Source organism: Osmerus eperlanus, chromosome 16 (genome assembly GCF_963692335.1).
Source record: "Osmerus eperlanus chromosome 16, fOsmEpe2.1, whole genome shotgun sequence".
Classification (NCBI taxonomy): Eukaryota; Metazoa; Chordata; class Actinopteri; order Osmeriformes; family Osmeridae; genus Osmerus; species Osmerus eperlanus.
Window position 1 is genome coordinate 9084520 of NC_085033.1, and position 27543 is coordinate 9112062.

The following is a 27543-nucleotide window of genomic DNA, read 5'->3' on the forward strand; positions in this document are numbered from 1 at the left end:
GATCATTTAGACTCAAGGAGGTCTTTAATAAAGTTTTTAATTTGTCGTTTACAGACATGGCACTCTTTATATAGTTAAAATGCTTTTATTTTAATGGCATGATTCATATAATAACACAGCTAGACACATGGCACCAGCAAGGGCATTATTATATACTGTGTTATGGTTTATATCGCTTTATGTACAATACCCTTGATCTTCTTTCTGGTCAGTCCTGTTTCCTCTTGCTGGTAAAGCGCCGCACACAAAGCACCATGCATCTCATTATCACCATGACAACAGCAAGCACCACGAGGAGCAAACAGCCGATTACATCCAGGCTGTGGTATTGGAACCAGTTGAGATCATGTGCAGCGACCCTAAGATGTGCTGCCCCTTTATGCCGCATCACAAACTCTGTCCAGTAGATAGAAAGGTCGAGAGGGTCGATTGGGCGATCCTTATGCATGGCAGACAGCTTCATCATTTTTTCCTTATACCTGCACACAAAGACATACTGTAATACACTGACATGGTTCATTTGCAGTTAGCTTCACTTAAATTAGGTTGAAATATAACTGGAAATACCATATAAACCCTCACCGTGTTGTGTTGATGACTTCATTCATTGCCTGCAGCAGTGATTCCACAGTGATCTCATTGATGTCCAACACCACACCCACCCCTCGGGCGGCTATTCTATAAGCATTGTCAGTCTGGTCTCCACTCAGAGGCAGCATCACCATTGGAACTCCGTGACACAGACCCTCATACACACCGTGACTCCCAGCATGGGTCAGGAAAGCCTTCACACCATGATGAGCTAAGCACACACACATAACTATGTTACAACATGTTATGTCAACTGAAGTTAAGGATATCTGGTGGGCTGTTCTGGATAACATGATACCCACTCAGTAGGTCATTCTGTGGAAGCCATTTCTTTATCATAACATTTTTGGGGATGTGGTCAGGAACTGGCCCGGTGTACCGCCACAGAACCTACAGCAAGAGCAGACAATCTTGTCAGAAAAAACAGAATCTGTGATTTGTATGTGACTGTGCTTGATTTGATATTTACCCTTTGTGGAATCTTTTCAAATGCTGCAAGGAAGATAGCAGCTTTCTCCTTTGGCATAGACGACACCATGGAGCCCAGGGTGAAAACCACAAAACCATGTTCCGCTGAGGAGACCCATGACTCAAGATCCTATGCAGAACAACTGTTAAGGGGTATTGACAGTGGAAAACATCTCTAATATGGAGTAAAAGCATGGTCACTTTGACACACAAGAGCAGTCTTACCTCAGGTAAGGGTTTGTTCAAGTTGCAGTTGATCCCGCCAACAAGGACCATATTAGGCATTAGGGGGCGAGGGAATTCCAGCATGAAGTCATACCTGTGTATACATATTTCTCATGTATTAGTTTGTGTGTGTGTATGTGCGTGTGTGTGCTTGTGTGTGTGTGAATACCAAACCTCATCAACCAGATTGCAGTGTCTGTCAGCACTTCGGCCACGCCCACATCCTCTTCCAAAAAGTCCTTAGCAATCTGGTCAAAGTGCCAGGTCAGAAATGTGCACAGCAATGGCTCCAGCATGCTCACCTTTCATCAGATACACAAAAGACAAAAAACATTGAATTAAAGGTTGCTGGGTGCGTGTCTGTGTGCATGTGAGCGTGCATGAAGGTGTGCCCTTACTACTACGTTGACGACTCTCTCTTTGAAGGACATGACGTCTGTGTATTTTGTGAAGAAGCGTGGTACGTAAGAGGGAGGAGAGGGGCAGGCAGCAGACTTGAGGTCTAAGCCACAGGGGATTCCTCTTAGCAAACCCACGGATGGGAGACCTATGGGGGGGAAGGCCGAAAACCAAAGGCTTGGTACATTTGACTTCACAAGCATAACCAAGCATGAACACATACAGAAACACTCACCCAACTTCCTGGCTATCAGAGATCCTGTAGGAATCATGGGGTCAGTCAACATTGCATCAAAACCCTGCAAGAGATAGAAAGGAGGGAGGTTAGGAGAAGAGAGAGATTTTAAGTTCCTTACACTCTGTGGACATCTGTCCACACACTGACCTGCTGTGATAGATGGGAGATGAGTGACGTGTTGAACAGCAACCCCTCAGCAGTAGTAAAAATGAAGCCAGATACTTTCTTAAGATTGTCCATATGGAAGGATATCTTTTCCATCATGGGTTTTGTGGACTGACTCATCACGTCTGTGTGTCTTTCCAACAGCTTGTCAATGTCCTTCTGCCCATATGGCACAGGATATGTCACTGTGGTATAGTGCTTACCTGGACCCATACGCATGCTGATTTCGGGTATAACCACAGTGACCTGATGTCCACGGCGTCCCATCTCCTCAGCAATGGCTTTCACTACCACCCAGTGACTCCCATCCATCGGCACCACCAGTAGTCGACCAGTATAACCAGTGGGACCAGCTATCGCAGCTCCAACACCTTCTCCAGTCTGCTGTGCAGCATCATTTACTACGCTTGTGTCTTTCTTACTACCAGACACATTCACATCATTACTACTAGTAATTTTACCCTTAGGTTTAACCGATTTACTAGCCTCTTCTTTTTGAACAGTGATACGCTCAGTTACTCCATTTTCATCCGTTTCACTACCAGTTTGCCCTTTAGGCCTCCCTACTGCAGGCCCAGTCTCTCCTGTCTCCGCTGCACCAATCAGACCCAGGGCTAAACACACCAGGAGACACACGAACACTGCTGACGCACCCATCTCTCTCGCTGACGATTTCTTTCAGTCTCTTACTCTTTCACCCGTATCTTCCCAAACAGCGTTCAGATTTTGGTCACAGTCTTTAAAAACTTTTGATTGAATACTTCGTACTGCAAAGCTTAGGGTGACCAGACGTCCTCTTTTAGCCGGACATGTCCTCTTTTCGACACCTAAAAAATGCGTCCGGCAGGGATTACAAAATCGTCCGGAATTTTTGGAAAGGGTATCCCTTAAATTCCACCTTCTTGCGCAAGCTCTGACTGCAGACCGAACGAAGGAAGTGTCCTCTTTTTCACAAACTCAAATCTGGTCACCCTAGCAAAGCTGTGTCCCTCTAAAATGTATGTTCCTGCTGTAGTCTACAGCCTGTATAACATTGATCCAACATGCTCTAACCTGTTGCACCGCATTGGCAGAATGCCTTTATGGATTAGCAAAAATCTGTTTTGAGTCTGCGTGCATGCGAGTGTGTTCAAAGTTCACCAAGACCAAAGGGAATTATTTTCTTTATTGATTTAGTGCTAAGGTTGCTCAGCAGAAAAGGCCGAGCATTGTGGCAACCACTGAGTGTAGACGGGGGCAACAGCACTTATCTCGACAGAACATACAAGAGGGCGAGTTTGAGACCGCGATGGACTAGCCTACTACAAAAAAACGACTCGCCAAGCTTGAATTCCAGTACCTGGGGTCTGCTGTCGGACCTTCAGACTCACCTGTGTCCCTAGTTGACCGGGGATTGTATAGTTTCCCGATCACCTGATCTCAGCTTGGTGAGATGGAATCAAATTCCCAGAATATTAACAGTGAGAGCGTTGTAGAATCAATTATGATTTATGTCTGCAGTGTAAATGATCCTTGTGAGGTCATAGTGGGGTGGGTGGCGTAGGCCCGCAGTGTGTATGCATCTGTGGGTCTACTACCAGGTTGTCATAGGCACCGAAACATGGAAGAAAGGGGTAATATTGCAGCAGGCCAGTCCTGTAAAGGCAAGGCAATACCGAGCTAGACTTTATTATTTACCCCTACAGCTTCTTTCTGTAGTATCTCTTTCGTTTTTTTAATGTTGTTTGTTTAATCAAATTAATTTAATTAGCCTACATCATGTGAGGTTCACGTTTTAATATTATAATATGGTGTGGATCACTAAAAATGAATTTATTTGTTGTACACTGATGACATCAGTCAATGTTCAATATTTTATTGACTGTTGACAGATGACTAATAAGTATGGTACATTCTGTCCCAGTGGCCCCACCCATTGGTCCCAATCCATGTTTGGTATCTGTTCACGAGGAGCAAGGAGAGGAAGGACAGTGGAAGGAAGAAGGAGGAAAAAGGAAAAGAGAGTCCTCTTTTGAGAGTGGAAGAGAAGGGCGTGTGAAAGAATTCCAGTTAGTTCCTAAGAAGATAGGAGGGTTGAGGAAGGATGGGACTGGTCAGCCAGTCAAACGAATAGCCACTGAGTCTAACTGTCCCAGAGGACGAGCAGAGATTAGACCAGGATACTGCAATGAACTGGATCGCTGTAAGAGGCTGGCTTTTGGTCCTGCTCTGGGAACACGCAGCATGGCAAGATGGAGACAAATATCAGGAACTGTGTTACAACATCCTCATATACCCAGTATACACTACAAGCAGAAGACACGAACTTCCACAGCAACACACAACGACACACAGAGGCCAGCGGGCACCAAGATTAAGACACTTCCCCTTGAGAACACCAACACTAATCGAAAAACTCACGCTACACCCCACGCATGCATGCACACCCCAGTGTCCACCACACACACCACCAAAAGAGCAATGAGTCAGAGAGCCTTGTGCATTAACGCATACAGCAATCCGCACTGTGCAGTAGAAACACAGAGACAACAACAAAAGACTAAACGCACATCGTCTACATGTACACATGACAAACCAGCACAGGACCTACACACACTCAAAAAGATCAAATGCACACCACCCAGTCGGCTGGCAGAAGCACATTTACACTCTTCCCAAACTCCAGCAAAGACAACAAGACATTTCTGTCCGAGGAACACTGACATACCCACACGGGCAAGAAAAGGTTTGTAGGCAGTTTCTGTGATTGTTGAGGAGTAGGCTGTGTTCACACTTTTCCTTTGAGGGGATTAATATGAGTAGGCAATGATAGATGGTGTGTGTGTTTGTGCATGTATGTGTGGCTATGTGTTCACTAAAGAGAGATATGAGGAGAGGTATGTGAAGGGGGAGATGATAGGAAACGGTGGCTATGGGAGCGTCTATGCTGGATTCAGGAAGTCAGACAACCAACCAGTATGTACAGATCAGCACTATGACAGCATAGAGCTGCCTAGCTATTTGGTGTTCAAGGCTCATTCGTCCGGCTGATGTGCATAAAATGTAGAGTAAGACATGTCCCTCTTCAAACAGGTGGCATTGAAGTTTGTGGATCAGTTGAAAATTAAGATGTGGGCTAAGATGGTAAGTATATAGTAACCTGCAGACAAATATTATCCTGACCATATTCCTAATTTATCTAACATGTGCAGAGACATTTATCTGACTATGTTCATGTTTCCAGTTAGAAAATGAGGATGCACTACCACTGGAAATTGCTCTGCTGCGTCATGTTTGTCGCTCTCCCAGGTGCAAAGAGGTGACCCAACTGCTGGACTACTATTGGTTCCCAGGGCCAGAGGGGGTGGGAGTTTATCTTCTGATTCTAGAGCGCCCAATCCCTTGCATGGACCTCTTTAATTACATGCAGGAAGAGAAAGGCTACCTAGAAGAAGGGATGGCACGTCAAGTGATGAAGCAGGTTTGAGTCAGCCACAACACAATTACACACACAAGTCCCATGGATTTCACAACCAATATTTATTTCCAGCACATATATAGTAGATTGTGTCTCTATTTTTGTGGCTCTCCCTTGGTTTGCAGGTCGTGTCTGCGCTGCAACACTGCCACTCTAGGGGCGTGGTGCACAGGGACCTGAAGCCAGAAAACATCCTCATACAGATGACCAATTACAATGTCATGCTGCTAGATTTTGGCTCTGCTTCTGTACTCAAAGAAGGACCCTATACAGAAGTGGCAGGTGATGACACACAGTGCCAATAAAGCACAAAGGGATATAAGACACCTTTATTGAGGGGTTTTTCTTGTTCTGACAGGGACTCCAGAGTATTTTCCTCCTGAGACTGTGCTGAAAGGGGAGTATTTTGCCTTACCAGCCACTGTGTGGTCACTAGGGATACTTCTGTTCCAGGTACACCTCACAGTCTTCATCGCTTTACTTACCTTTCGGTTATTGAGCCAGTCGTAATACTCAGCTGAAAAGGTTTGTTGTCTAGATGGTGTGGGGTGATGTTCCCTTCTACACTGATGCCAGCATTGCCAAGGCAACTCTTTACTTCCCACGTGGAATATCCAGAGGTAGGAAAATCAAAGTGTGTCTCTGTATGTGTGCGTGCGCATTTTGTGTATACACTCGAATGTCAGCTTCAGTATTGTGTTGCAGATTGTCGTCACCTGATTCGCAGATGTCTATCTGTATGTCCTCATGACCGACCAACTTTGGAACAGATCCAAGAGCACCCATGGATGCAATAGAACTACACAAGAGTTCAAGCACTTTTCATACAATTATTCATGAAGCCAAACAATAAACAATATGAGCATTAACAAAACGGTTTGTTATTGAGTTTTTCTTGGCTCCTTCCCCTTTTATCAAATTTAACAGTTCCCCAGTTTGGTAGTCTAATAATTATGCAAATGGAGAAACATAGGCAAGAAACTTCTGCATAATGTTTTGGTATGGTAAGTTGGTTTAAATATGTAATCAGTAGTGGTCAAAGCAATTGTAGATATCCAAAATTGTTTTTGACTAGTTAGAATTCCAAGCCAACCCATAGCCTATAGTATTTTGACCAAAAGGGCTAGCAATCATTAAAGTTATCTACTATTCATTTGTAAAAATGTTAACTATTGACATCAACAATTCAATTCTCACTAATGGAAATGTAAACTGTTGATATCAAGTATTCAATTCTTACAAGTGGCAAGACCTACAACAAACGTATTTAACACTACTCTGGACATCTGCTTCTAGAAATGCAGAGGGTTCGTTCTGTGTGACACTTTGAGTACACCTTTATTTACAAAAACGAATTAACAGCATCAGTAGCCACGCCCAGAGCTCTGCCCACGCCTACTGTTGGTGGGAATGGGAAGTCATCGAGCTGCTTCAGACCAAACATTTTTACATTGAAGGCAAAAAAGAAAATAATTTGTCGAATGAAATAATTATGAAAAAGTGCATGAAAAAATGTTGATCAAATAAACGTAGACATTTCATGTCTTTTACGACCCATTTATCTCATTTCAGTCACGATCTATTTTGTTACGAATGAATGTCCCATTTCTTACTCCATACATAGGCGCTATGATGTTGGTCCATCTGTGACGGTGATTAGTGGAGGGGTGTGCATGCGAATGTTGTGTGGCGCGCAATTTTGGTAGCAGGAGAAGCTCATTTAAAACGTATCTAGCTCGTGAGTATACATTTTAATGCCAAGCTTGAGAGTAAACTGCAGGCTAGGAATTACTTTTACTATTCTGGATAGTTAGCTAACTTTTGTCGACACTAACGAACGACGTGTTTTAGGTAGCTAATAGCTAAAGAACTGGACAGATACTGTACAGTATGGTGATTACGTTTTTAAAACGGATGAACCATGGACACTTTGAAGCGAAGTAAGTGAGGCTCTTGCGAGGTTATCATTAGCTCAAGTCGTGGCTAGCTGCTTGGCTTCATTCAAATGTTGATACAACATTAACCTGAGGTGATTGTAGGTTACTTGAGCAATAACGGGAATTATAATGCTAGATAACCTAACTTCGTTCTGTACTTAGATCCCCGAGTTTTGATGTTCCAAAAAGCAGTGAGCTACAGTACACTAGGGTAGGCATTGCCAACTGAAACTGAAAACGAACACATGATCTCTCATTGTTTCGAACACACGCATGTTGTTGTTTCCATTGTGAAGACACTGCACCACTGAGTGGAATGATTTTTGTAGGTGAGACTTCAGTATTCTGTTAGTTGGAGAGTCTCCATGCGTTCCCTGAAGCCTCTCAGACATGGCAAGAAGCACCAGGAAACTGTTAACCACAGCGATGCTGCCCTTCAGGCGAGGATGACAGGGAGACAGCAGACTAGGCTGGACACCAGGCTGGAGGACTCCATCACAGACAATGGATTAGACTTGGACATCATTGACTGCATCGACAAGCACCACTACAAGCACCCAGTGATAGATTTAGAGTTGCCCGAGCAGCAAGAGGTCGGTGCAGACTCTGATGGAGAATCTGACGCAGACTCCTGCTGCTCATTGGACAGCAAAGCCTCAGGCCCCTCCTACCCCTGGGATCAAGCCTCTCTTCTGGAGCCAACTGTCCATCCTGACCTGTGTTCTGGCTGTCAGAAGCTGTTCAGAGAAGCCAAGAAGAGCAAGACCCAGCGAGACGCTTTCCCGATAACTGGTGAGCCTGCATACTGACACCACAGCTCCTTCTGTTAGGTCATTCTCAGCTTCACCATAGCTGTACTCCATTTCCCACTGAGCTCATGCGTAAAACCTCTTTGATTGCAGTTCCTTCAGACTTGTCATGTGACCAGTGGGTGCTGAAGAAACCATGGAGACCAAGAAGACTTCCAAACACAAAAGGGTGAGAGTGTGCTATGTGTGTGTGTGTGTTTATTAATGCCATACTTGACATTTGAAGCTTAACCTGCACACACTGACACGGAATTGCCATGGTCTCTACGTTGTCAGGAGACTTTGGACCCATGTGGGTCGTATCAGGAAGAGACAGCAGAACGAGGGGAACAGGAAGCAGATTGAAGCTAGCCAGCTCACCTGCTCAAGACCACACATCTTCCTGCAGAGGTACGCAGAGGCCTTTGTCAGGCCAACCTTTCAAGCATAATGACCGGAAATTGAACCGCTAACCCTTCTGTCCCGGATCATGTGTGACTGAACCCCAGACCTGATGTGTCCTCACGCGTGTGTGCGCGTCTACAGGATCCTGAGGGGCTGTGTCAGGCAGGCTGTGAGCAGTGGAAGGAGAAGGGGTAAAAGAAAGAGGAGGCTCCACAGCTCTGATCGTAGTGCCCATGTTGCCAAGCAGCACCGTCTGGACTGTGACCCAGGTTCTCAGAACGACAGTCATTCAGACAACCCGGAGCAAGGTGACAGCGACGTGCTCATCTTGGATGTCGTTCCCAAATCGGTCACCATGGAAACCCCCCCGTCGCCGGTTAGGGAGCCCAAGCCGGAGGTGCGGAGGAAGAAGGGCAGTTTCAGAGACTTGCTGGCTCAGCTTAGCTGCAACCGCAGTATCATCGTTCAGGAAGCACCCATGTGACGTCCGCATGAATATACCTTATTTAAAATGAAGTGTTGTTTATGAATTTCCACATCTTGGTGTGTGGCATGCCTTTTGTAAACTTGTTATTTATTACTTTCTAAAATAAATATGAAGAATGAACTTCAATCCACACTGGTTTTCAATTGTCAACTGTTGTGTAATGTGTTACAACTGTGTTTGGCAACTCGTGAACGTCCACTGGATGGTGCCACTCTGCAGCTGACACTCAGTCCATAGGAATCAGCTGATGACAGGAGAGTGACAAGGCAGAGTACAGAGTGGGTGATGACAGGTTGCCATAGGGATGAGGATGTGGGGGGAGGAGAGAAGGTGAAGAGACACTGGAGTCCACTCAGGAAGCGTATCCTCCTGTTAGAGGCACGGTCACGTCACAAACGTGTCGACTTTAGACGGGAGGCCAAAGAACACAGCAGAGTGAACGCAGCAATGTGCCTCGCAGTCTCCAGTTCATGCACCTTTCAGATAGTCGAGAACTTTGCAGCTAACACGTCAAGATGTGTCTCGTGTCAACATGTGTGGCAATCTCACACACATTGGTTCCTTTACAGACACATGGGAGAGAAACCGGCAGTTATTTAAAGTAATGGGGAACGGATCAAAACAATCTCACAAAATACCCCTTATCTCAGCTGACACGTTCATAATATCAGATGATGCAGGCAATGCAAATATTTTCATGCAGAAACTCCCACTTTCGGGAGTACTGTTCAGATGTAGTTAAGTGTGTCCTCAAATGCAGCTGCATTGGAATCCCCATATTGCATTTCCTTTTACTCATTGTTAGATTGTCCACAGCGTGTTTGCATAATGGCAACATTTAAATTCACACAGTTTTGTCGTCAAGGGTCAAACAATATGAGCAGGACCAAAACAATAAAACCAACAGTGTCTGCACACACGCACACACACAGTATCCTGCGATAGAGCCACTATCAGCACCTGACACCTCGAAAACAGGAAAAGCGTTTCAGCCGGTGCCCAGATGTGAATGAGTGTTTGGGGGAGGAGAGTAAGCTGGAGGAGGGGGTGGAGGGGAGAGGTATTAAACCCCACTGGAGGGAGAACTGTACTCAGCTCCACTCAGCAGAGCAGACAGAGACACAGGCTCCACTCAATCATGTCCTACTATGAGGTATTCAAGGTCTTATTCAGCTTTGTTGTATTTGTATCTATGATCTGTAGGTGCGCATTGAATGTCATATTTTTTAATTATAATTGTATAACTGCTCCAATGGAAGGTCCCACAGTCCTGTGGCAGGTCTGTCTACTAATAACAGGTCTTTGAAATCTATCTTCAGATAAAGGATATTTATAAAAAGGATAAAGAATCATTCTAGTCTGGAAAGTTGGTCTCAGCAAAAAGAAAAATATTTATTTGGTCAGTAATCTTTTCAGTTTTGAACAGGATTTCATCCTTTTTTATTAAGGCAAGTTAAAGCTTGTGAAACTGCTTATTCTCTCTCACTTCATCTACTAGTGTCTTTCTATGTATCTCATGACCATTGCCATCTCTCTCCCCTTCCTATCTGTCTCTCTCTCCCTACAGCATATTGTGTTTGACTATGACATGAACGACACTGGTTCTGGCTCTGGTTCTGGTGACTTGGGGGGGGACCTGGAGGAGCCGTGTGACCTGGATCAAGTTATAACCCCTGACTTCCAGCGAGTGTTTCTCCCTGTGGTCTATGGCTTGATCTTCGTCCTGGGCATCACTGGGAACGGCCTGGTGGTGATGGTGCTCGGCTGCCAGCGCAGGTGAGAATAAAGATGGATGAGGATGATGAAGACAATTACGAAGACGAGATTAGTTTAGTTCTTTAGTATTAGTTAGACTTTGTACATTCTACTCATGTATTTAAGATCCGTATATATTTATTGTAGGCACCTTCCTGCCACATTCAATTCCTTGTTTGTGTGAACTTACATGGCGAATTAAACTGATTCTGATGTAGAAGATGACAAGTGTTTATCTGATTGTCCCCAGGTCCAAACTGAGTCTGACAGACCGCTACCGGCTGCACCTCTCTGCTGCCGATCTTCTCTTCGTGCTGGCGCTCCCGTTCTGGGCAGTGGATGCCGCGCTGACGGACTGGCGTTTCGGACTAGGCGCCTGTGTGGGCGTGCACGTCATCTACACGGTGAACCTGTATGGGAGTGTGCTCATCCTGGCCTTCATCAGTCTGGACCGCTACCTAGCAGTGGTCAAAGCAACAGACACGCACACCTCAGGCATGAGACAGCTACTGGCACGGAGACTGGTGTATGTAGGTGAGTGTCTTCAGCCTTATCCCTTATCTCTCTTGCCATGCCTCTGTACTTGGTATATCTTCACTTATATTCCCTATCTCCTGATCTAACCGCCAAATCTCTTTGTCTCCCTTATCCCCTCTCTTTTTCCAGGAGCCTGGTTGCCTGCGGCTCTTTTGGCAGTGCCAGACATAGTGTTTGCCAGGACTCAGGAAGCAGGAGATGGGGTAATGGTGTGCCAGCGCTTATACCCAGCTGACAACGCTCCTCTCTGGGTGTCGGTGTTCCACCTGCAGCTGGTGTTGGTGGGTTTGGTGGTACCGGGCCTAGTTTTGCTGGTGTGTTACTGTGTCATCGTGTCCAGGCTGACCCGTGGCCCTCTGGGGGGGCAGAGACAGAAGCGCAGAGCTGTCAGGACCACTGTGGCGTTGGTCCTGTGCTTCTTCCTGTGTTGGCTCCCGTATGGTGCTGGCATCACTGTGGATGCCCTCATGCGCCTAGAGGTCCTTCCCAGGGGCTGTAGTCTGGAGGTGGTGCTGGGTGTGTGGCTAGCGGTGGCTGAACCAATGGCATTTTCCCACTGCTGTCTAAACCCACTGCTGTATGCCTTCCTGGGGGCGGGCTTTAAGAGCTCCGCCAGACGGGCGTTGACACTAAGTCGCGTCTCCAGTCTGAGGATTCTACCTCGTAGACGCCCAGGAACCTCTACTACCACAGAGTCTGAGTCATCTAGTCTACACTCCAGCTAACAGAATATAGGTGTGGATGTGGGTTGGGTGTGGATGTGGGTTGGGTGTGGGTGTAGATGTTTTGTCCTGTATGTGAGTAGAGGGTAGTCTGCTGGTCCATGACTTGCCTTTGTCTGAAAGATGAACTTTTCTGTAAATATGTTTTGTGGGTCACTATTTTTGTTTTTAAGTTTGTTTGTTTGCAATAAAATTTCTAATTAAATGTTCTCACTTTTTGTGTTACTCTTCCTGTCTCACAGAGTTGTCAGTGTGTGTTTGGGTTTTGCAGAGTTTCAATTATTTTGGAGGTGTTCACCCCCCTCCCTCTCCAGTTAGTGTGGGTAGTCTTGGATGTGTCTATATCATCATCACACTGAACAAACATCATCATTTCTGAACAAACATGTCAAAAGCACTGAAACATTATAATGAGAATGAAACTAGGTTTCAGACTAGTGGCTTGGGCCAGGTGGTAGTGAGTCACTGCATGAAAGCTGGTGAAGGAGAACCTATGAATTGCAGTGTACGTGTGTGTCTGTGTGGGAGGGGGGTAAAGACAGTTAGTGGGAAACCTTACGTTGTGAATAGGTTGCCAGCTGATGGAAGGAAGGGGGAGAGGGGGGTGGTTGTCAGTCCATTTTCCCAGCGCCTCATGCACGCACACAAACACAAACATTTCCCACTTACACATTTCCACCTGGAAGTGAAAGAAACAGAAGCTGGAAGTGTACTGTGACAACGTTTCCTGTAGGAGAGAAGAGAAGGATTAGGAGATAAATAAATGGAGAAGGGAGAGGGGATAAATTAAGGAAGGAACACCTAACTACTGTATACAGATATTGTATAAAACCTTCCACATGCTCACATGTAGGCCTACTGTTGCAATCATCCCCTTGCATCTTTTATATGTCAACGTCACACACACACACACACACACACAAACAATGTTCTTCTATTAATAGGGTCTTCAAAACAGGATATGCTTCCTCCTCCTTATTTTAGAATAAACAAGGAGAAACACATTATTACAATGCCACATTAACAGTATCGACATACAGTTCTTTCACAACCTTTTAATCCATTACTTATGTTTTCATTCCCCGACCATAAAACATTCCTCTTCTGCTCTGTCCCCATGCTCATCCTCCCCTCCAGCTTCATCCCCTCTTCCCATCCTTCTAATTCCCAATGGTCCTGAGCTGGACCAGTGTGTGTGTGAGTGTTTGTTTATTTGTTTGCTTTTTTGTTTGTTGTAAGCCTGAATGTGTGTGAATGTGTGTGTGTGTGTGTGTGTGTGTGTGTGTGTGTGTGTGTGTGTGTGTGTGTGTGTGTGTGAATGTGTATGTGTGTGTGTGACTTGGTTGCAGATGGTCAAGTTCTCTGTCCGAGTAAGACAGACAGTTTCCTGTAGCTGAACAATCGTGGGAAAATCATAGAGAGAAAGACAGATGGGTTGCATCTCAATAGTGTAAAAAGGCTTCCTGACATATTTTACAGGTGTATTATGAGGTGAACAGTTCACTTTGAGCACAAGCAATAGCATGGTATTGGTCTTTAGTTTAAACCACAGGTAAAATGCAGAGGAGAACCTAATGCCAGGGTTCGAATCCCCCTCAGACTTAAGATGTTTGGCACAGAACAGACAACTGATCTTTGCACATTGTGGTTCTCTTACCACTGCCAAGGACAGACATCTTGCATCTTGATTCATAGCATCATCATTCATGTGTTTAGCAGGTAACATTTGGTTTTATCGTCCTTCGTTCATCGTTATTCTTTAATTGGTCTCTGTAAAAAATAAATAACGAGATAGATCAACTCTAACCTGGGCATTTAAAATTTGTTAGTTGTGTAGCGCCCCCCCGTGGTCAGATTGTGTTATTGTCACTTCGCTGAGAAGTTTATTTTTGACAGTATTTATTGTATTTTTTTTTTTTTTGTATAATAATAGTATATTTTTGACGATTGCTGTCCAGGAAAATCTAGCTCTATTGCTCAGCGACAGATTAAATGCATATTTTGATCCTCGGCCTTTCATCTACATGCCACATTTTCTAACCGGACAATCTTAACCGATTGGCGTTGCTGTATTGATTTATTTTTTACTTTCCAAGCCTTTGTACAGGCGACATTAGAGGCGTGCTATCTTAAAATAAAAAAAATAAGACGCCATAAATCTGAATGAAAATGTTGGATTGGTTGCTTGGTAGTTCATTATTTGCATAGTGTCCAATTCTAAGGACATGATTGGTTTGTAGTGGCGCGCCAAATGTCACATGGTTGTACTTTCGCGCGAAAAGACTACTGCTTCTTCCTCAACGTGCTTGAGAAGAGTCGGATCCGAGGAAGAAAAAATAGTTATCACGTTGCTAATTTATTTTTTAATTACAGTTCTCATACCATAATAAGATGGATCTTGCTGCACCGACCGTCGAGAATGCAGGACAGATAGTGAAAGATGACTTGGCAGAGAAATGTCAAAAGCTGTTTCAAGCATTCTTGGAAGAGTAAGTAAGACAATAGACTGTTTTTGTTCACGATACCTGTAGCTAGCTAAGTTAGCTAACACTTACATTACCTACCACCACTAGTACATTCTCAACTTTTGCTGTTAATTTTTGGACGCATTTATTTTGTTTGACAGGTTATTACCAGTTACCTACGTGTGTTTTGTGTGTGTTACAGATATCAAACGGGGGATGGAGAGGTGAAATATGTTCGTGAGGCTGAGGAGTTGATCCGACCTGAGAGAAACACTCTGCTTGTAAGCTTCACTGACTTGGAAGGTTTCAACCAGGAACTTGCAACCACCATCCAGGAAGAGTTCTACAGGTAGTTTGTAACCCTATGTCATCTTCAGAATGGTAGCATATTATATTTGTCGTAAACCTATGAACACTATGTATATACACTCCAGGAGCCCAAAATAACTTAATAACAAGACCATTTATGCTTCTTTCCCCCTTCCATTCATTCTAGAGTGTATCCTTTCCTGTGCCGCGCTGTGCGTAACTTTGCTCTAGACCATGGAAATGTACCAGTGAATAAGGAGTTCTATGTGGCCATCCAGGACTTGCCTACACGACACAAGTAAGACACGTGCACGTACACACATGCTCTTGTCAGAGACTGTAGTGGTATTAAACATGTTTGTTTTGATGCGACAGTCTTCCAATGATCTAAGAATAGCCATCCCAACAGTATATACGGTGTGTGTGTGTGTGTGTTGTAGGATTCGTGAATTGTCTTCCCTACGTATCGGCTCTCTGGTGAGGATCAGTGGCCAGGTTGTCAGGACCCACCCAGTACACCCCGAACTGGTGAGACCAACCACTCCAATAACATCACAGACACATTGAAAATGGCTTTCACGCTAGACAGAGTCTGCTACGTGGCGAGCCTCCAATCTAAGTGCTGTGTGTGTTCTCCCAGGTGAGTGGCTGCTTCATGTGCATGGACTGCCAGGGGATGATCCGAGACGTCCCCCAGCAGTTTAAGTACTCCCCGCCCACTGTCTGCCGAAACCCCGTCTGCAACAACAGAAGCCGCTTCCACCTGGACACCCACAAGTCCAAGTTCATAGACTTCCAGAAGGTATGTGTGTGTGTGAGTGAAAGAGAGGAAGAAAGAAAGGAGGATAAACAAAAGGAGGGGTATTGTGTTTATGGCTGTGCGTGTATGGTGTGTGTTGCAGGTGCGTATCCAGGAGACCCAGGCGGAGCTGCCGCGAGGCTCCATCCCTCGCTCCCTGGAGGTCATCCTCCGGGCCGAGGCTGTAGAGACTGCCCAGGCTGGAGACCGCTGTGACATCATCGGCTCTCTCATCGTGGTGCCAGACGTCTCGCAGCTCAGCACGCCAGGTACACACACACACCCCGTGATATTCACTTATATATTCACTATAACACAAAAGCTTAAATGTATGGTCACACACATTACTTTCCAGATAATCAACTAGTTTTGGGAGGACTGATTTGGTCTCAGGCTTTAACAGAACTGTGTGTGTATGTGTGTCCTGTCCTGCAGGTGTGCGCTCAGAGACGAGTTCTCGTGTTGGAGGAGGGCAGGGCCACGAGACTGAGGGTGTGAGGGGCTTAAAGGCCCTGGGAGTCAGAGAGCTGTCCTACAGACTGGCCTTCCTCGCTAGCCACGTAGCCCCCACTAACCCACGTGTAAGACACACACGCACGTAACACGCTGCACACACACTCAGACATGGCACACAACAGATGCCACACTTATGACCTAAGGCACTCATGACCTATCCTGGGTTTTATATGAAATATTGTGTGTAAATGTGTGTAGTTTGGAGGGAAGGAGATAAGAGATGAGGAACAGACCGCTGAGAGCATCAAGAGCCAGATGTCCGTGAAGGAGTGGGAGAAGGTGTTTGAGATGAGCCAAGACAAGAACCTCTACCACAACCTGTGCACCAGCCTCTTCCCCACTATCCACGGTCAGTAGTCCTGTATCCACGAGGCAGGATACACCTCCAATAGCACTGCACTGGACTGAAGCCTGTGAAAGCCTACGACTGCGCTATTATAATACTGTATCTACCATCTTGTGTGTCTAGGGAATGACGAGGTGAAGCGTGGTATTCTGTTGATGCTGTTTGGGGGGGTTCCTAAGACCACCATGGAGAGAACCTCGCTGAGAGGAGACGTCAACATCTGCATCGTAGGAGACCCCAGCACTGCCAAGAGCCAGTTCCTGAAGTAAGGAACTCACACAAGCACCAACAAACTGCTCAGACGTTCTGGCCCCAGTTTGTAACCTTGTTGGTGTGTCTTGTGTGTGTGTTTGTAGGCATGTTGAGGAGTTCAGTCCCAGGGCGGTGTACACCAGTGGGAAGGCTAGCAGTGCTGCAGGTCTGACCGCAGCTGTGGTCAGAGATGAGGAGTCCCATGAGTTTGTCATCGAGGCTGGAGCTCTCATGTTGGCTGATAACGTGAGTGTTATGTCCGGCCATACATGCTCCTGACAATGCAAACCTTCTCGTCACATAACAATTTCATGGTTTGTGTTTATTGGATTGGCAGTCGATTGACAACTGTGTGCGTACGTGGTGTGTCTGCAGGGTGTGTGCTGCATCGATGAGTTTGATAAGATGGAAACGAGAGACCAGGTGGCGATCCACGAAGCTATGGAACAACAGACCATCAGCATCACCAAAGCGGGAGTCAAGGTACATCTCTCAAGCTCGGTTCAGCTGAGACACGTACCAATCGGCTGAGACACAAGGGGTACACATCAGTCATGTCTCCCCTCTCTCTCTTTTTGTCCCTCTTTTTCTTTTACTCTGTCTCTCTTCCTCCAGGCCACACTGAATGCCCGTACTTCAATCCTGGCAGCAGCGAACCCGGTCGGTGGTCGATACGACCGCAGCAAAAGTCTGAAGCAGAACGTGAACCTGTCTGCTCCCATCATGAGTCGCTTTGACCTCTTCTTCATCCTGGTGGACGAGTGCAACGAGGTGTGTGTGAGAGAGAGTTCATGTCTGCCTGTCTGAGATCATTTATGTATACTGTATATACAGTATAAATGGAAGTTAATGGCTTCTTCCTCCTTCTCCCATTTGGTGTATCTGTAGGTGACGGACTACGCCATAGCCAGGCGCATTGTGGACCTTCACTCCCGCATTCAGGACTCTGTGGACAGACTCTACTCTCTGGATGAGATCCGCAGATACTTGCTCTTCGCTAGACAGTTCAAACCTAAGGTGTGTGTGGGGTGTAGGGATTACACTTTCAGTACATTTTAAGCAAAACCGCTAGCTTGTCTGCCCTGACTACCTTGACTTTTATCATCATTCTTCTCAAATTGTTATTCAATGCAATTAGTGACAGTTGCTCTCGATGGCATGATGTACTCGGGATCCAAGTACCGAACCAGCTCTTTCAATCCCTTACCCTCTACCACACTGATTAACAGTATATCAGTCATATTCGGCACACAAATTGGGTGACGGCCTCAGAGACATGCATCATACTAAACTATAGAATAGCATTGGACAACTGTATAACTTTGCTGCCTTTTTGGAGTAATTCTCCCATACCAAACTTTGTTCAGCGTGTTTCTTAACCGATTAACAGTTAACCAACGACATATATAGTGTGGTGTTTGCATGCGTGGGTTTGATGTTACCTGCGCAGCCCTATCTGGTACCTATCTAATGTCTCTCTCTCTCTAGATCTCCAGTGAGTCAGAGGAGTTCATAGTTGAGCAGTACAAACGGCTGAGGCAGCGTGATACTTCTGGAGGCGTGTCCAAATCCGCCTGGCGAATCACAGTGAGGCAGCTGGAGAGCATGATCCGCCTATCGGAGGGCATGGCTCGAATGCACTGCTGTGATGAGGTACATTCACACACACACACACATTCCTCCACAGAATAACTATACCTGTAAGGGTTGGTTGTGTATCTGTTCATGATGTTGTTCATTCATTAATGACGTGTGCTTGCTGTTGTCCCAGGTGCAACCTAAGCATGTGAAAGAAGCATTCCGCCTGCTGAACAAATCCATCATCAGAGTGGAGACGCCCGACATCAACCTGGAGCAGGACGACGACATGGAGGAGGCTGAGGACGAGAACGGTACGCGTGCACGCAGCACACACACACTCCGCAGACATCCCACGGTCTGAAAAAGGTGTATTCCTGAACCCCCTGCTTTGCGTGTGCAGGTCACGACGTCCCTAACGGACACGCGGACGGGACGAACGGACACGCGGACGGGACGAACGGACACGCCGACGGTCACGGTGTAAACGACCAGGGGGAAAATGGAAGCCAGGCCAAGCCTTCCCTGCGTCTGTCCTTCCCAGAGTACCGTCGCATCTCCAACTTGCTGGTCTTACACCTGCGCAGGGCGGAGGAAGGTAAGCCCCGCCTCCTTTCGGCATGGCCCCGCCTCCTTCCTGGCAGCTCCCTCTCTAGTTCTCTCCTCCACATGACTGACGGGTGTGCGTGTGTGTGTTTCTACAGAGGAGGAGGAGGAGGAGCTGAGGAAGAGCGCGGTAGTTAACTGGTACCTGAAGGAGGTGGAGTTTGAGATTGACTCAGAGGAGGAACTAATCAACAGGAAGGGGCTGATAGAGAAGGTCATCCACAGACTGGTGCACTATGTAAGTAAACATAACTGAACACGTACCCACTTCATCTAGCTTATTCATCGCAATAAAGTATTCCCTGGTCAGCTACAACAGCTATGTAATTGGTGTCAGTGTGCCTGATATGCTTGTAATACCTTATTGTCCTTCATTTTCCTAACTATAAGGATCATATCCTGATCGAGCTCTCCCAGGCTGGACTTAAGGGGGCAGAGCCAGAGACTCAAGAAGAGGAAGTTGTTCTGGTGGTCAACCCTAACTATACCCTGGATGACTAGAGTAGGCTCTAAAGGCCTTCTCCTTCTCTAAGACTTTCCTGGTTTTATAATAAACTCCTGTGGGGAGTTGTTTATTCTTTACTGAATGCTCTTGTGTATGACAAATTACATAATTACGACATTCAAAGCATTTGAGCTTTTATAAGGACTCTTTCCTGTTATGGAGTTAATGATTCCCATTTCAAAAACCAGTATTGTTTATTTTTTTAATCTTAGCCACTTCATCATTGTAAATATGCTGCTTGGTTTCTGAATAGAAGTGGCAATTGTATGTTTGAGTCATAGGATTCAAAGCTTTTTCTATATGTTCAATATCCATTTGAGAGGTGAGGATAACTTGTCAGTTTAAAGTTATTTTAGCTGAATGTTGTAAATAGTTTTTACCATTTCTTGACATGAGATGGTCATGAGATGGTGTTAGTACTTGCTCCCTGCCCCTTTGTATAAGAGAAGTATAAACGTTAATTTCCCTAGTATGATGCATGTGTCGTCAATGATTCAAACCCCCACTTAATCCGGAGCAAGTAGCAAATACCATGATTTAGACTAAATGTAGAACGTTCCACTGAACGTTGTGCTCCTGAGTGGGTGCATCAGAACTGCTTTGTGACTGTATCAAGGGCTACTGTCGTAAAATGTTGAATAAATAAAATGACATTGTCACCTAATACAAATCTGCTACCTCGTACACACATTTAAGTGATACGTGTTCGAGTCAATTGCTGTCAAAGTATTGATACGATTTAAAGATAAGGAGTACCGCGTTCGTACAGAAGAGTTCGTCTTTTGAAAATGTAGCGCAATGCGCGTGCGCTTTACTAAGGGAATTAAACAAACATGGCGGCGCCCTGTAGGAAATTTGCGAGGTCGGTTCTTTTAAAAGGTACGTTTTTACTGCTTTAAACAAATGTTTACTTCACAATATTCACACTGATAAAATAATATACCTAGGATGGATGTAACTAGTTAGAGTAGTCAATGTTATGACTCAGTTTAGTTGCCTGAAAGCCTATTTTCCAAAGACAACGTACGTAACATTTACTATTTAAAATGTCTTTCATCAGTTCATAAGACCACCAGCAGGGACGTTTACAATGCGAACGATAGTGCTGTTGGCTAATGCAATATTTTTTTCCCACAACCCACCTCATACACCGGCATAACCCGTTCTGCCACATTATTACCTACAAGCCTACCTACCTGTATACCTACATAACCTGTTAGTATTGCATAATAAATTGAAATATACTTTTCAGGGTTTAATCTGGTGCCTGGTCGATGTCTGTGGACGTGTAGAATGGAAAGCACTAAAGTGTGTTTGGGCCTTGTAACTCCCCGTTGTGTCCCGTGGTACAACCGTCCAATGCACCCCTATGGCCACATGCTCTCCATCACTACAACCACAACAACCACCACTAAAACAGGCACACAGGAAAGCACACACACACACAAAACTACTGAGAAGAAAGAAACTGTGGAGGAAGACGAGGATGAGGGCCCAGAGTACATCCCCAAAAGAAAGGCTAAGAACCCCATGATGAAGATTGGATATGCCTGGTGAGACCACATATTTCCCTCCCACCCTCCTCCCCTCTGAAATGGCTCACAATAATCAGTTTGGTTCCCATGTCGGTATAGAACATTACATTTTCCCCCAAGATGATCTTCTGCTCTGTTGATGTCCTTCTTTTGTTTGCAGCAGGGGCGTCGTTAGACCCTTATTACTGGGGCACGTGCCCCAGTATAAATCTGCTGTGACCCAGTAAAATCTAAAGTTTGAGTTTTAACAATTTACTTCATTAGTCAGTGCATTCATTTAGATTGATAATCCCGGAAAAAATGAACACAGTTTCCCAATCAACGCTTGTAAAAGTGTTTAACCGAAAACACAAACCTATATGCATGCAGAATTCCTTGTCAGCGCGCTCTTCTGAGCTTGCCAAATAGCCACTGCAGCACAGACACAGACGTCCAGGGGGGTATTACAGAAAGCAGGTTATGCAATTTACCCGGGTATATCACATAACCTGCTTTCTGGAATACCCCCCAGGTGTCGGACTCGGCACACAAGTCAGAATTGAGGTAGGCTAAGAAAACATTACAAAACTAAAGATAGTTTCTAAATGATAGGCCCACCGTTCATCTTATTTTGACTAAAACATTAAAACAATATTACATGAAGCTCAAAAAAACTCAAATGAATGCGAAAAAAAATGTGCGCACTTGCATTAGCTATTGATGTCCTTGCCAAAGTTGATATCAAACTTGCGTCCCTGAACTGTTGTATAGTGGGTTAAGCAAGGGGAGTTTCTATAGCCTAGTAGTGCATTGTGCACAGCAAGCTTGAAAGAAAAAAGGGATATGAATTAGGGGCCGGTGCCCCAGTAGAGTTTTATGTCTAACAACGCCTCTGGTTTGCAGGATGATAGGTCTACCTGCTGGTGTAATAGGGTTCATCCTGGCGAAGAGAGAGGTGGATAAGAACCGTCTGAAGCAGCTAAGAGTCCGCCAGAGAATGAAGAGATCCAATGAGGGAGAGTACGAGGGGAGTCGCTACCGCAACACAGATATAGCTAAACTGGACTGATGATGAAAGCCGAAAGTGTACCACAAATTCACAATCTAATTGGATTTATGATTGCTCAGAGAATGTGATGCTGTGAGACTGACCTGTGTGAATGTAACCTACACTGTTGGGCATGTTATCTAAAAAAAAAAACAGTTTAACTTGTTTGTCCCTTATGTATTATGCAGTAAATCAGACACCTTAAATGGATTGAATGGTGATATAAAACCTTTATTTGATAAGAAAAGCAAAAACAAAACAATGATGTGTGTTTATTAATGCTGTCTGTCCCTCATAGCTTTATACTGTTACAGTGACGTATATCCAGACTGGTACCCTGTGTTTCCCTCATATCCTTCTATAATAGTGCAAATGAAGGGGATATGACTTGGGTAATTGTATGCTCCTGAAACATATACAGCTAGCTCTAAAGAGTCATTTATTTTCAGCTTTTTATTGGGTCCAAGTTAAGAGGACCACTGATTACTAGCATACATGTAACAGAGGTGGGAGGAAGACTGAATGAGACGATACTATAATAGACGAGTGAACTATCATATCATTATCCTCCACATGGGTGCTAAACATTCAGTCAGTTGCATTCTTTTTTTACAGAGTAATGATAATCGTACACCTGTATTACCAAAAAGTGTAATATGATTATATAATCAATTACAATTACTTATATACAATGTAAGTATAAAGAACACCTAATTGACCAATCGGATCATAAATAGTAATCATGAATAGAATAAGAAAGTGTCTCGACCATCTCACTCCAGAATCAAGAGCAACACTCCAGGGTCCCAATAAGAACTAAACTCCATGCAGAAAAGCCTAGAACAATTTACCCATAGTACAGTGAAATCATCAGAAAACAGTATTGCAAAAGGCATTGTAGTTTAGTATCTAGATTATCCCATATAAAAAATATGCTTTACATTAATTGGAAGTGATTTCATTTTTAATAAATAAAAAACGGCTAATTTGTGTGTTAGCATTAGAAATACTACCTATTAGCAATAATACCTACTCTTCATTCTGAATCAACTTCCAATGCACTTCATATACATTAGATCTACAATAGTGTAAGGTCAAGGCATCTCTTCTATTTACCACAATTGGATTGTTTACTTGAAACAGATACCTTATTGTTTGGCTAGAACACAATGTTATACACACACCATTGCAGATCCTTTTGAGTGCATATCTTACAAACACCAATGACAATTGTCAATTTGCTAGTACATAACTAATAATAATAATAATAATATATATATATAAATAATTTAATATATATATATATATATATAATATGATCATATCAAATGTATATTAAATGTTTTTAAAAAGTGTGGCATTTGAACACCCTGTTGATGCAGCGTTCCCTGTCTGGTGGTGGTAAAGAGGTCTTTGTTCACTGTGGGACTCATTTGGAGGATGCACCAATGATCTGCAGTAGGAAGAGGAAGATCTGGATAATGTCAACATAGATGGAAAGAGCTGCGAACACATACTCCTCGGGACTGATGGAGTGCTTCCTGTTGCCAATCAGCAGCTGTGTGTGGTATGCCAGGAACTAAGATATGGAGAAACGCAGACATATTAGCCAAAAATCATAAGCATGTTAAATGTTCAGTTCATGACCATACTAGCGGTGTAGTGTACTCACTAGTGTGTAGACTATGGCTCCAATGGAGGCATACACCATATGCAGCCATGGTATCTAGTAGAGATAAAGATACTTTATGAACATTTTAACTCATGGAAAGACAATCTAGAAAATAAACTATGACCCGACAGCAGTTTATTCCAGCACAGTATCAGAAGAAAGGTGTAAGAAGTATACTATTTATTACATGCACTTGCAGGACTCACATATTTGAAGGACAGCACAATGGCTGTGATGATGCCTGTCACCATGACCACAATGCCCAGGATACAGAACAGGCCTCCGCATGAGGTTAAGTCCACCTGAGGCGGGAAACACGATTGTTACCCAAGAATAAGACAAGAATTTGGATTCAGAACCCTTATACACACACTTCCACACACGTCTTACCTTGGTCTGGAAGCAGAAGACTGTTACTATGATGCACACAATGGCAGTTATGCCCAGAGCCAGAAACACAGCCTTCGTGTCATAATAACTGTAGAGTAAACATACACAAATTAAGTACTTAATGTCATGCACAATTTTAAAGGTAAATTAAGATGTGTTAACCTTGTCATTTATGTATGTGTGTGTGTATACTGGCAAACAGGATCCCTCACCTAGATATTGTCCCTGTCATATAAGACATGGCTAGGGTCTGCAGAGACAGAAAATAAAACCAGTCAAACCAGTAAAGAAATATATTTCATTGATGAAGTGGACATAATAACTTACAAATATAGCCAACAGGATAATGTTCCATGGATATTTCCTCCTGCAGGGAGAGGATATGGTTTAGGGTGGTACTTCACTGCATACAACTTGATTAATATCCTCAAGCACAGGCAAAAACAATGGCAGTCTATATGTGCATAAGGTATCCATTTGTTGTGTATGCTATGTACTCACCGGGGTCCCTTACAGCAGACCAGCACAATGTGAGTGACAAAATACACACCGCTGTGAAGACAGTCCAACAAAAGCTGTCAATTAAACAGTGAAATGAGATAAGCAATATAGCTGGTGAAAAACAATTTTAGTATAGTAGGAAGAGCACTTACAATGATGCCCAGTATAATGCTGGGTTTCTGACCACATACAGGCGTACTGCATCACTGTGAAGGAGACAGACAGTTACAGGCAAATATACAGTGTGTCACACACAAATGTGTGTATATTCAGAATCACAAAAAAACACTCACACAAATGTGAAAACAGCCACAATCCCAAATGTAATGAGCAGTTGTGTTGCCAGGATCAGATACACCTGAAAGAAAGGACAAAAGATTTGTTTTGTTTTTTGACAAACAGTTCGATGGGTTGAATTTCTGAAAATCTTTAAGTTATAGGCAACCATCTAATGACATGTGCCCAATTGTTTAAAGTGTCTGTGATACTAACCTTTCTGATAAAGGCATGTCGCACACCCAGACTGTCCCAATTGGCACCACTTGCAGCAAACCCCTCCTCTCCACCTGCGACACCAGAGGATGTAGTTATCTTATTTTTATAGAAGAAATATTAAAACATAAATACATTAATTTAAGGTATTATTAAACAGAACTCAACTAAAACATTCCTATAAGACTTATTAATATTTTAAATTAAATGATACACATCCCTTACCTGAGCTGAGTGCATCTGTAGGCATGGTAGGGGGGATCATGGGTGGTATGGGCATGTGGGTGGGGTACCCTGCTCCGGGAGGCCCAGGCTGATAACCCTGACCTGGGTATGGGGCAGAGGGGTAGCCCCCTGGTTGTCCAGGGTATGGGGGTCCCTGTGGACCTGGGGGATAGGGAGCAGACGGCTGGCCTGGTGGTGGACCACCAAATGCAGGGAAGCCATAGGCTGGTGGAGGGGGGTAGTTTCCACCCTGGGGCCTGTAGAGGGGGTTATGAGACTCATCGTACCCTGGAGGAAAATCCGACTTGGACATGTTGCCTGGTTAGAGAAGGGAGGGAGAGAAAGCAATACAGAGTTTTATTAGTTCAGAGAACACTGAGGCCATTCAATGCCGTTTAACAGGTACGCTACAGTTATCACCCTTTTCCAGATTTTTTTAATCGGTATGTCCATTTTAAACTACAACATGAAGATTAAGGTCAACTAATCTTAGATTGGTTCTGGAGAAAAACCACAGCAGCAAAAAGATGACAAAAGAGGCTATGCAAGCCACTTACAGCAGATCAGGTTGAAATTGAGAAAGTTTCCATGTGTTTCTACTTCTCTGTGGTCTACATTTAACCACAATGACATGACCAAAAACTAAATTTAAGAGGAAATGTCCACTGTAATACTATTTTGCATAAACAATACGTCAAGTTTATCATTAGGCCTACATTACTTGCTTCTATAGTGGAAGATTGATGAGAGGAACTGTATGTGATCTGTATGTTAACACAAAACCATGTAACTTGGAGTTCAGAGAAGGGTCAAAGATTGTATCACAGAGCTATAATGTTTTTGATATGATGCGGTTCTTCCATTCACAAGTTAGTCTGGATGCATTTAATTTACGTTGCTAGGCCTTGCATGGATATGTATAGACGTAAGCCTCACTAATTAATACAAACTAATAATTTCTTAGAGTGGGTCTTTATATTTTATTTCTTTAAATTTGTATCGTAAATAGTTACTTTGGTCAAATGTGGTGAGTTAGGCTACTACCTTTTGAAGTAATGAATCTGAACAATGCGTGTAACAAGGAAGTCTGAGTAGTTAAAGGAGGGGCAACGACCTGAAGACTCACTGGGTAAGTAAACATTTCCTCACCGGTTTGAATCCAACTTTTCTGCATGTCCTCCCCTCTTTCTCTCCCTGCTCTCTCCAAATGTCAATAATTTTAAAAGATTACTAAAAGATTTGTAGTGAATGAGTAGGGAATTTTCTGAAACTCCTATCTTTCCCTAGTATAAACAAGGCCTCGTACTCACAGGCCTACACCCAAATTCAGTTTCTCACACACCCTTGGCTTGAATCATTATGCCATGATCTCATGTTATCGCTAAGCAACAGGATCAAACATTTTTGGTGGAAAAAACATGGATAGGAAACAATGTATCACACACTCAAGGCATAAAACTGTAGGCTGTGTGAATGAACCAGTCAGACGGTTCTCACTATACACAATAATTCTCCTAAGTAGGAGTAGAGTGTAAATATGTGTGTGTGTGTTTGTGAGTGGCACAAAGAGTAGGGGCATAGTTACTGCTTCTCTTAATCACCATAATCGTTAATACTATGATCATCAAAATCTAAATATGATCATCTGACAACCTCAACCTTGTCACAACCCACAATTTCGAAACCACACGTTTCTAGAAAAAGAAAACTTAGGTAGGAAACGGGACAGTGTACAAAAGATCCATTCAGGAAGAAAATGTAGGCTAGGTAGGCTACTCTAGCTTGCTATATAGCCTATGCACAAAGCTCTCAAATCTTTCAGAAAAACATTTGAAAAGGAAAATGGGGCTGATGTTTAAAAAGAAACAATTACTCACCACAGAAATATCCAAGAAAAATCGAGCTAGTACGGCTTGAAACGTATTTGTACCAAGTGCAGACTTGATTCAGATGTTCTAAGGGTGACAAAAGTTGGTTTTGTATTAAATCCGAAAGTTCGATAACTCGAACTATTCCTTCTTTTGAGCCGCTCCTGTTCCTTTGAGCAGCAGGCAAACAGATGTCATCTCGCACTGTAGAACATTTCCTGGAACTGTAGGGCTCTTTCAGCCAGTAGGGTGGAGTCCGCTGGAATCCGCCAATGCAATACAT

At 44.0% G+C, this 27543-nt stretch overlaps 7 protein-coding genes across 12 annotated transcripts; 5 read left to right on the forward strand and 2 right to left on the reverse strand.

Moving 5' to 3' along the window:
- Window positions 1–22: 22 nt before the first annotated feature.
- Window positions 23–3119, reverse strand: LOC134036146 (UDP-glucuronosyltransferase 1A5-like). Its single transcript, XM_062480940.1, has 10 exons — window positions 3058–3119; window positions 2069–2846; window positions 1919–1982; window positions 1683–1831; window positions 1459–1586; window positions 1285–1378; window positions 1061–1189; window positions 894–981; window positions 583–802; window positions 23–479 (listed from the first exon to the last, which is right to left on the reverse strand). Exons 2-10 carry the CDS (start codon window positions 2741–2743, stop codon window positions 209–211), a joined length of 1818 nt encoding a protein of 605 aa, XP_062336924.1. The 5' UTR covers window positions 2744–2846; window positions 3058–3119; the 3' UTR covers window positions 23–208.
- A 1998-nt stretch (window positions 3120–5117) lies between these two features.
- Window positions 5118–6400, forward strand: LOC134036174 (serine/threonine-protein kinase pim-2-like). The gene is made up of 6 exons (XM_062480988.1): window positions 5118–5209; window positions 5310–5546; window positions 5669–5825; window positions 5902–5996; window positions 6082–6163; window positions 6249–6400. The coding sequence occupies exons 1-6, from the start codon at window positions 5141–5143 to the stop codon at window positions 6338–6340; spliced, it is 732 nt and encodes a 243-aa protein (XP_062336972.1). The 5' UTR covers window positions 5118–5140; the 3' UTR covers window positions 6341–6400.
- A 770-nt stretch (window positions 6401–7170) lies between these two features.
- On the forward strand, window positions 7171–9286 carry si:ch211-227n13.3 (uncharacterized). 5 transcript variants are annotated; one of them, XM_062480968.1, is made up of 7 exons: window positions 7184–7281; window positions 7395–7483; window positions 7643–7691; window positions 7810–8272; window positions 8383–8458; window positions 8566–8679; window positions 8815–9286. In XM_062480968.1, the coding sequence occupies exons 2-7, from the start codon at window positions 7434–7436 to the stop codon at window positions 9155–9157; spliced, it is 1095 nt and encodes a 364-aa protein (XP_062336952.1). In that variant the 5' UTR covers window positions 7184–7281; window positions 7395–7433; the 3' UTR covers window positions 9158–9286. The 5 variants fall into 5 exon arrangements, with proteins under 5 accessions (XP_062336954.1, XP_062336951.1, XP_062336952.1 ...); XM_062480969.1 differs by having other exon boundaries at window positions 7191–7270; XM_062480970.1 differs by lacking the exon at window positions 7395–7483 and having other exon boundaries at window positions 7171–7270.
- A 961-nt stretch (window positions 9287–10247) lies between these two features.
- Window positions 10248–12383, forward strand: LOC134036159 (C-X-C chemokine receptor type 4-like). Of its 2 annotated transcripts, XM_062480961.1 has the most exons (4): window positions 10248–10313; window positions 10728–10936; window positions 11166–11449; window positions 11582–12383. In XM_062480961.1, exons 1-4 carry the CDS (start codon window positions 10299–10301, stop codon window positions 12175–12177), a joined length of 1104 nt encoding a protein of 367 aa, XP_062336945.1. In that variant the 5' UTR covers window positions 10248–10298; the 3' UTR covers window positions 12178–12383. The 2 variants fall into 2 exon arrangements, with proteins under 2 accessions (XP_062336945.1, XP_062336944.1); XM_062480960.1 differs by lacking the exon at window positions 10248–10313 and having other exon boundaries at window positions 10337–10936.
- A 2090-nt stretch (window positions 12384–14473) lies between these two features.
- On the forward strand, window positions 14474–20187 carry mcm6 (minichromosome maintenance complex component 6). Its single transcript, XM_062480929.1, has 18 exons — window positions 14474–14663; window positions 14842–14988; window positions 15136–15246; window positions 15389–15476; window positions 15589–15750; window positions 15851–16016; window positions 16183–16328; window positions 16462–16612; window positions 16733–16874; window positions 16966–17107; window positions 17237–17344; window positions 17477–17632; window positions 17750–17878; window positions 18350–18514; window positions 18633–18753; window positions 18843–19037; window positions 19144–19283; window positions 19436–20187. Exons 1-18 carry the CDS (start codon window positions 14566–14568, stop codon window positions 19544–19546), a joined length of 2478 nt encoding a protein of 825 aa, XP_062336913.1. The 5' UTR covers window positions 14474–14565; the 3' UTR covers window positions 19547–20187.
- A 131-nt stretch (window positions 20188–20318) lies between these two features.
- si:ch73-71c20.5 (DUF4748 domain-containing protein) lies at window positions 20319–22745 on the forward strand. Its single transcript, XM_062480989.1, has 3 exons — window positions 20319–20429; window positions 20803–21103; window positions 21968–22745. The coding sequence occupies exons 1-3, from the start codon at window positions 20384–20386 to the stop codon at window positions 22131–22133; spliced, it is 513 nt and encodes a 170-aa protein (XP_062336973.1). The 5' UTR covers window positions 20319–20383; the 3' UTR covers window positions 22134–22745.
- On the reverse strand, window positions 22323–27494 carry tmbim1a (transmembrane BAX inhibitor motif containing 1a). The gene is made up of 12 exons (XM_062480958.1): window positions 27270–27494; window positions 25393–25710; window positions 25168–25241; window positions 24969–25033; window positions 24828–24881; window positions 24676–24726; window positions 24502–24541; window positions 24387–24424; window positions 24175–24262; window positions 23991–24086; window positions 23785–23838; window positions 22323–23691 (listed from the first exon to the last, which is right to left on the reverse strand). The coding sequence occupies exons 2-12, from the start codon at window positions 25703–25705 to the stop codon at window positions 23542–23544; spliced, it is 1023 nt and encodes a 340-aa protein (XP_062336942.1). The 5' UTR covers window positions 25706–25710; window positions 27270–27494; the 3' UTR covers window positions 22323–23541.
- Window positions 27495–27543: the final 49 nt, after the last annotated feature.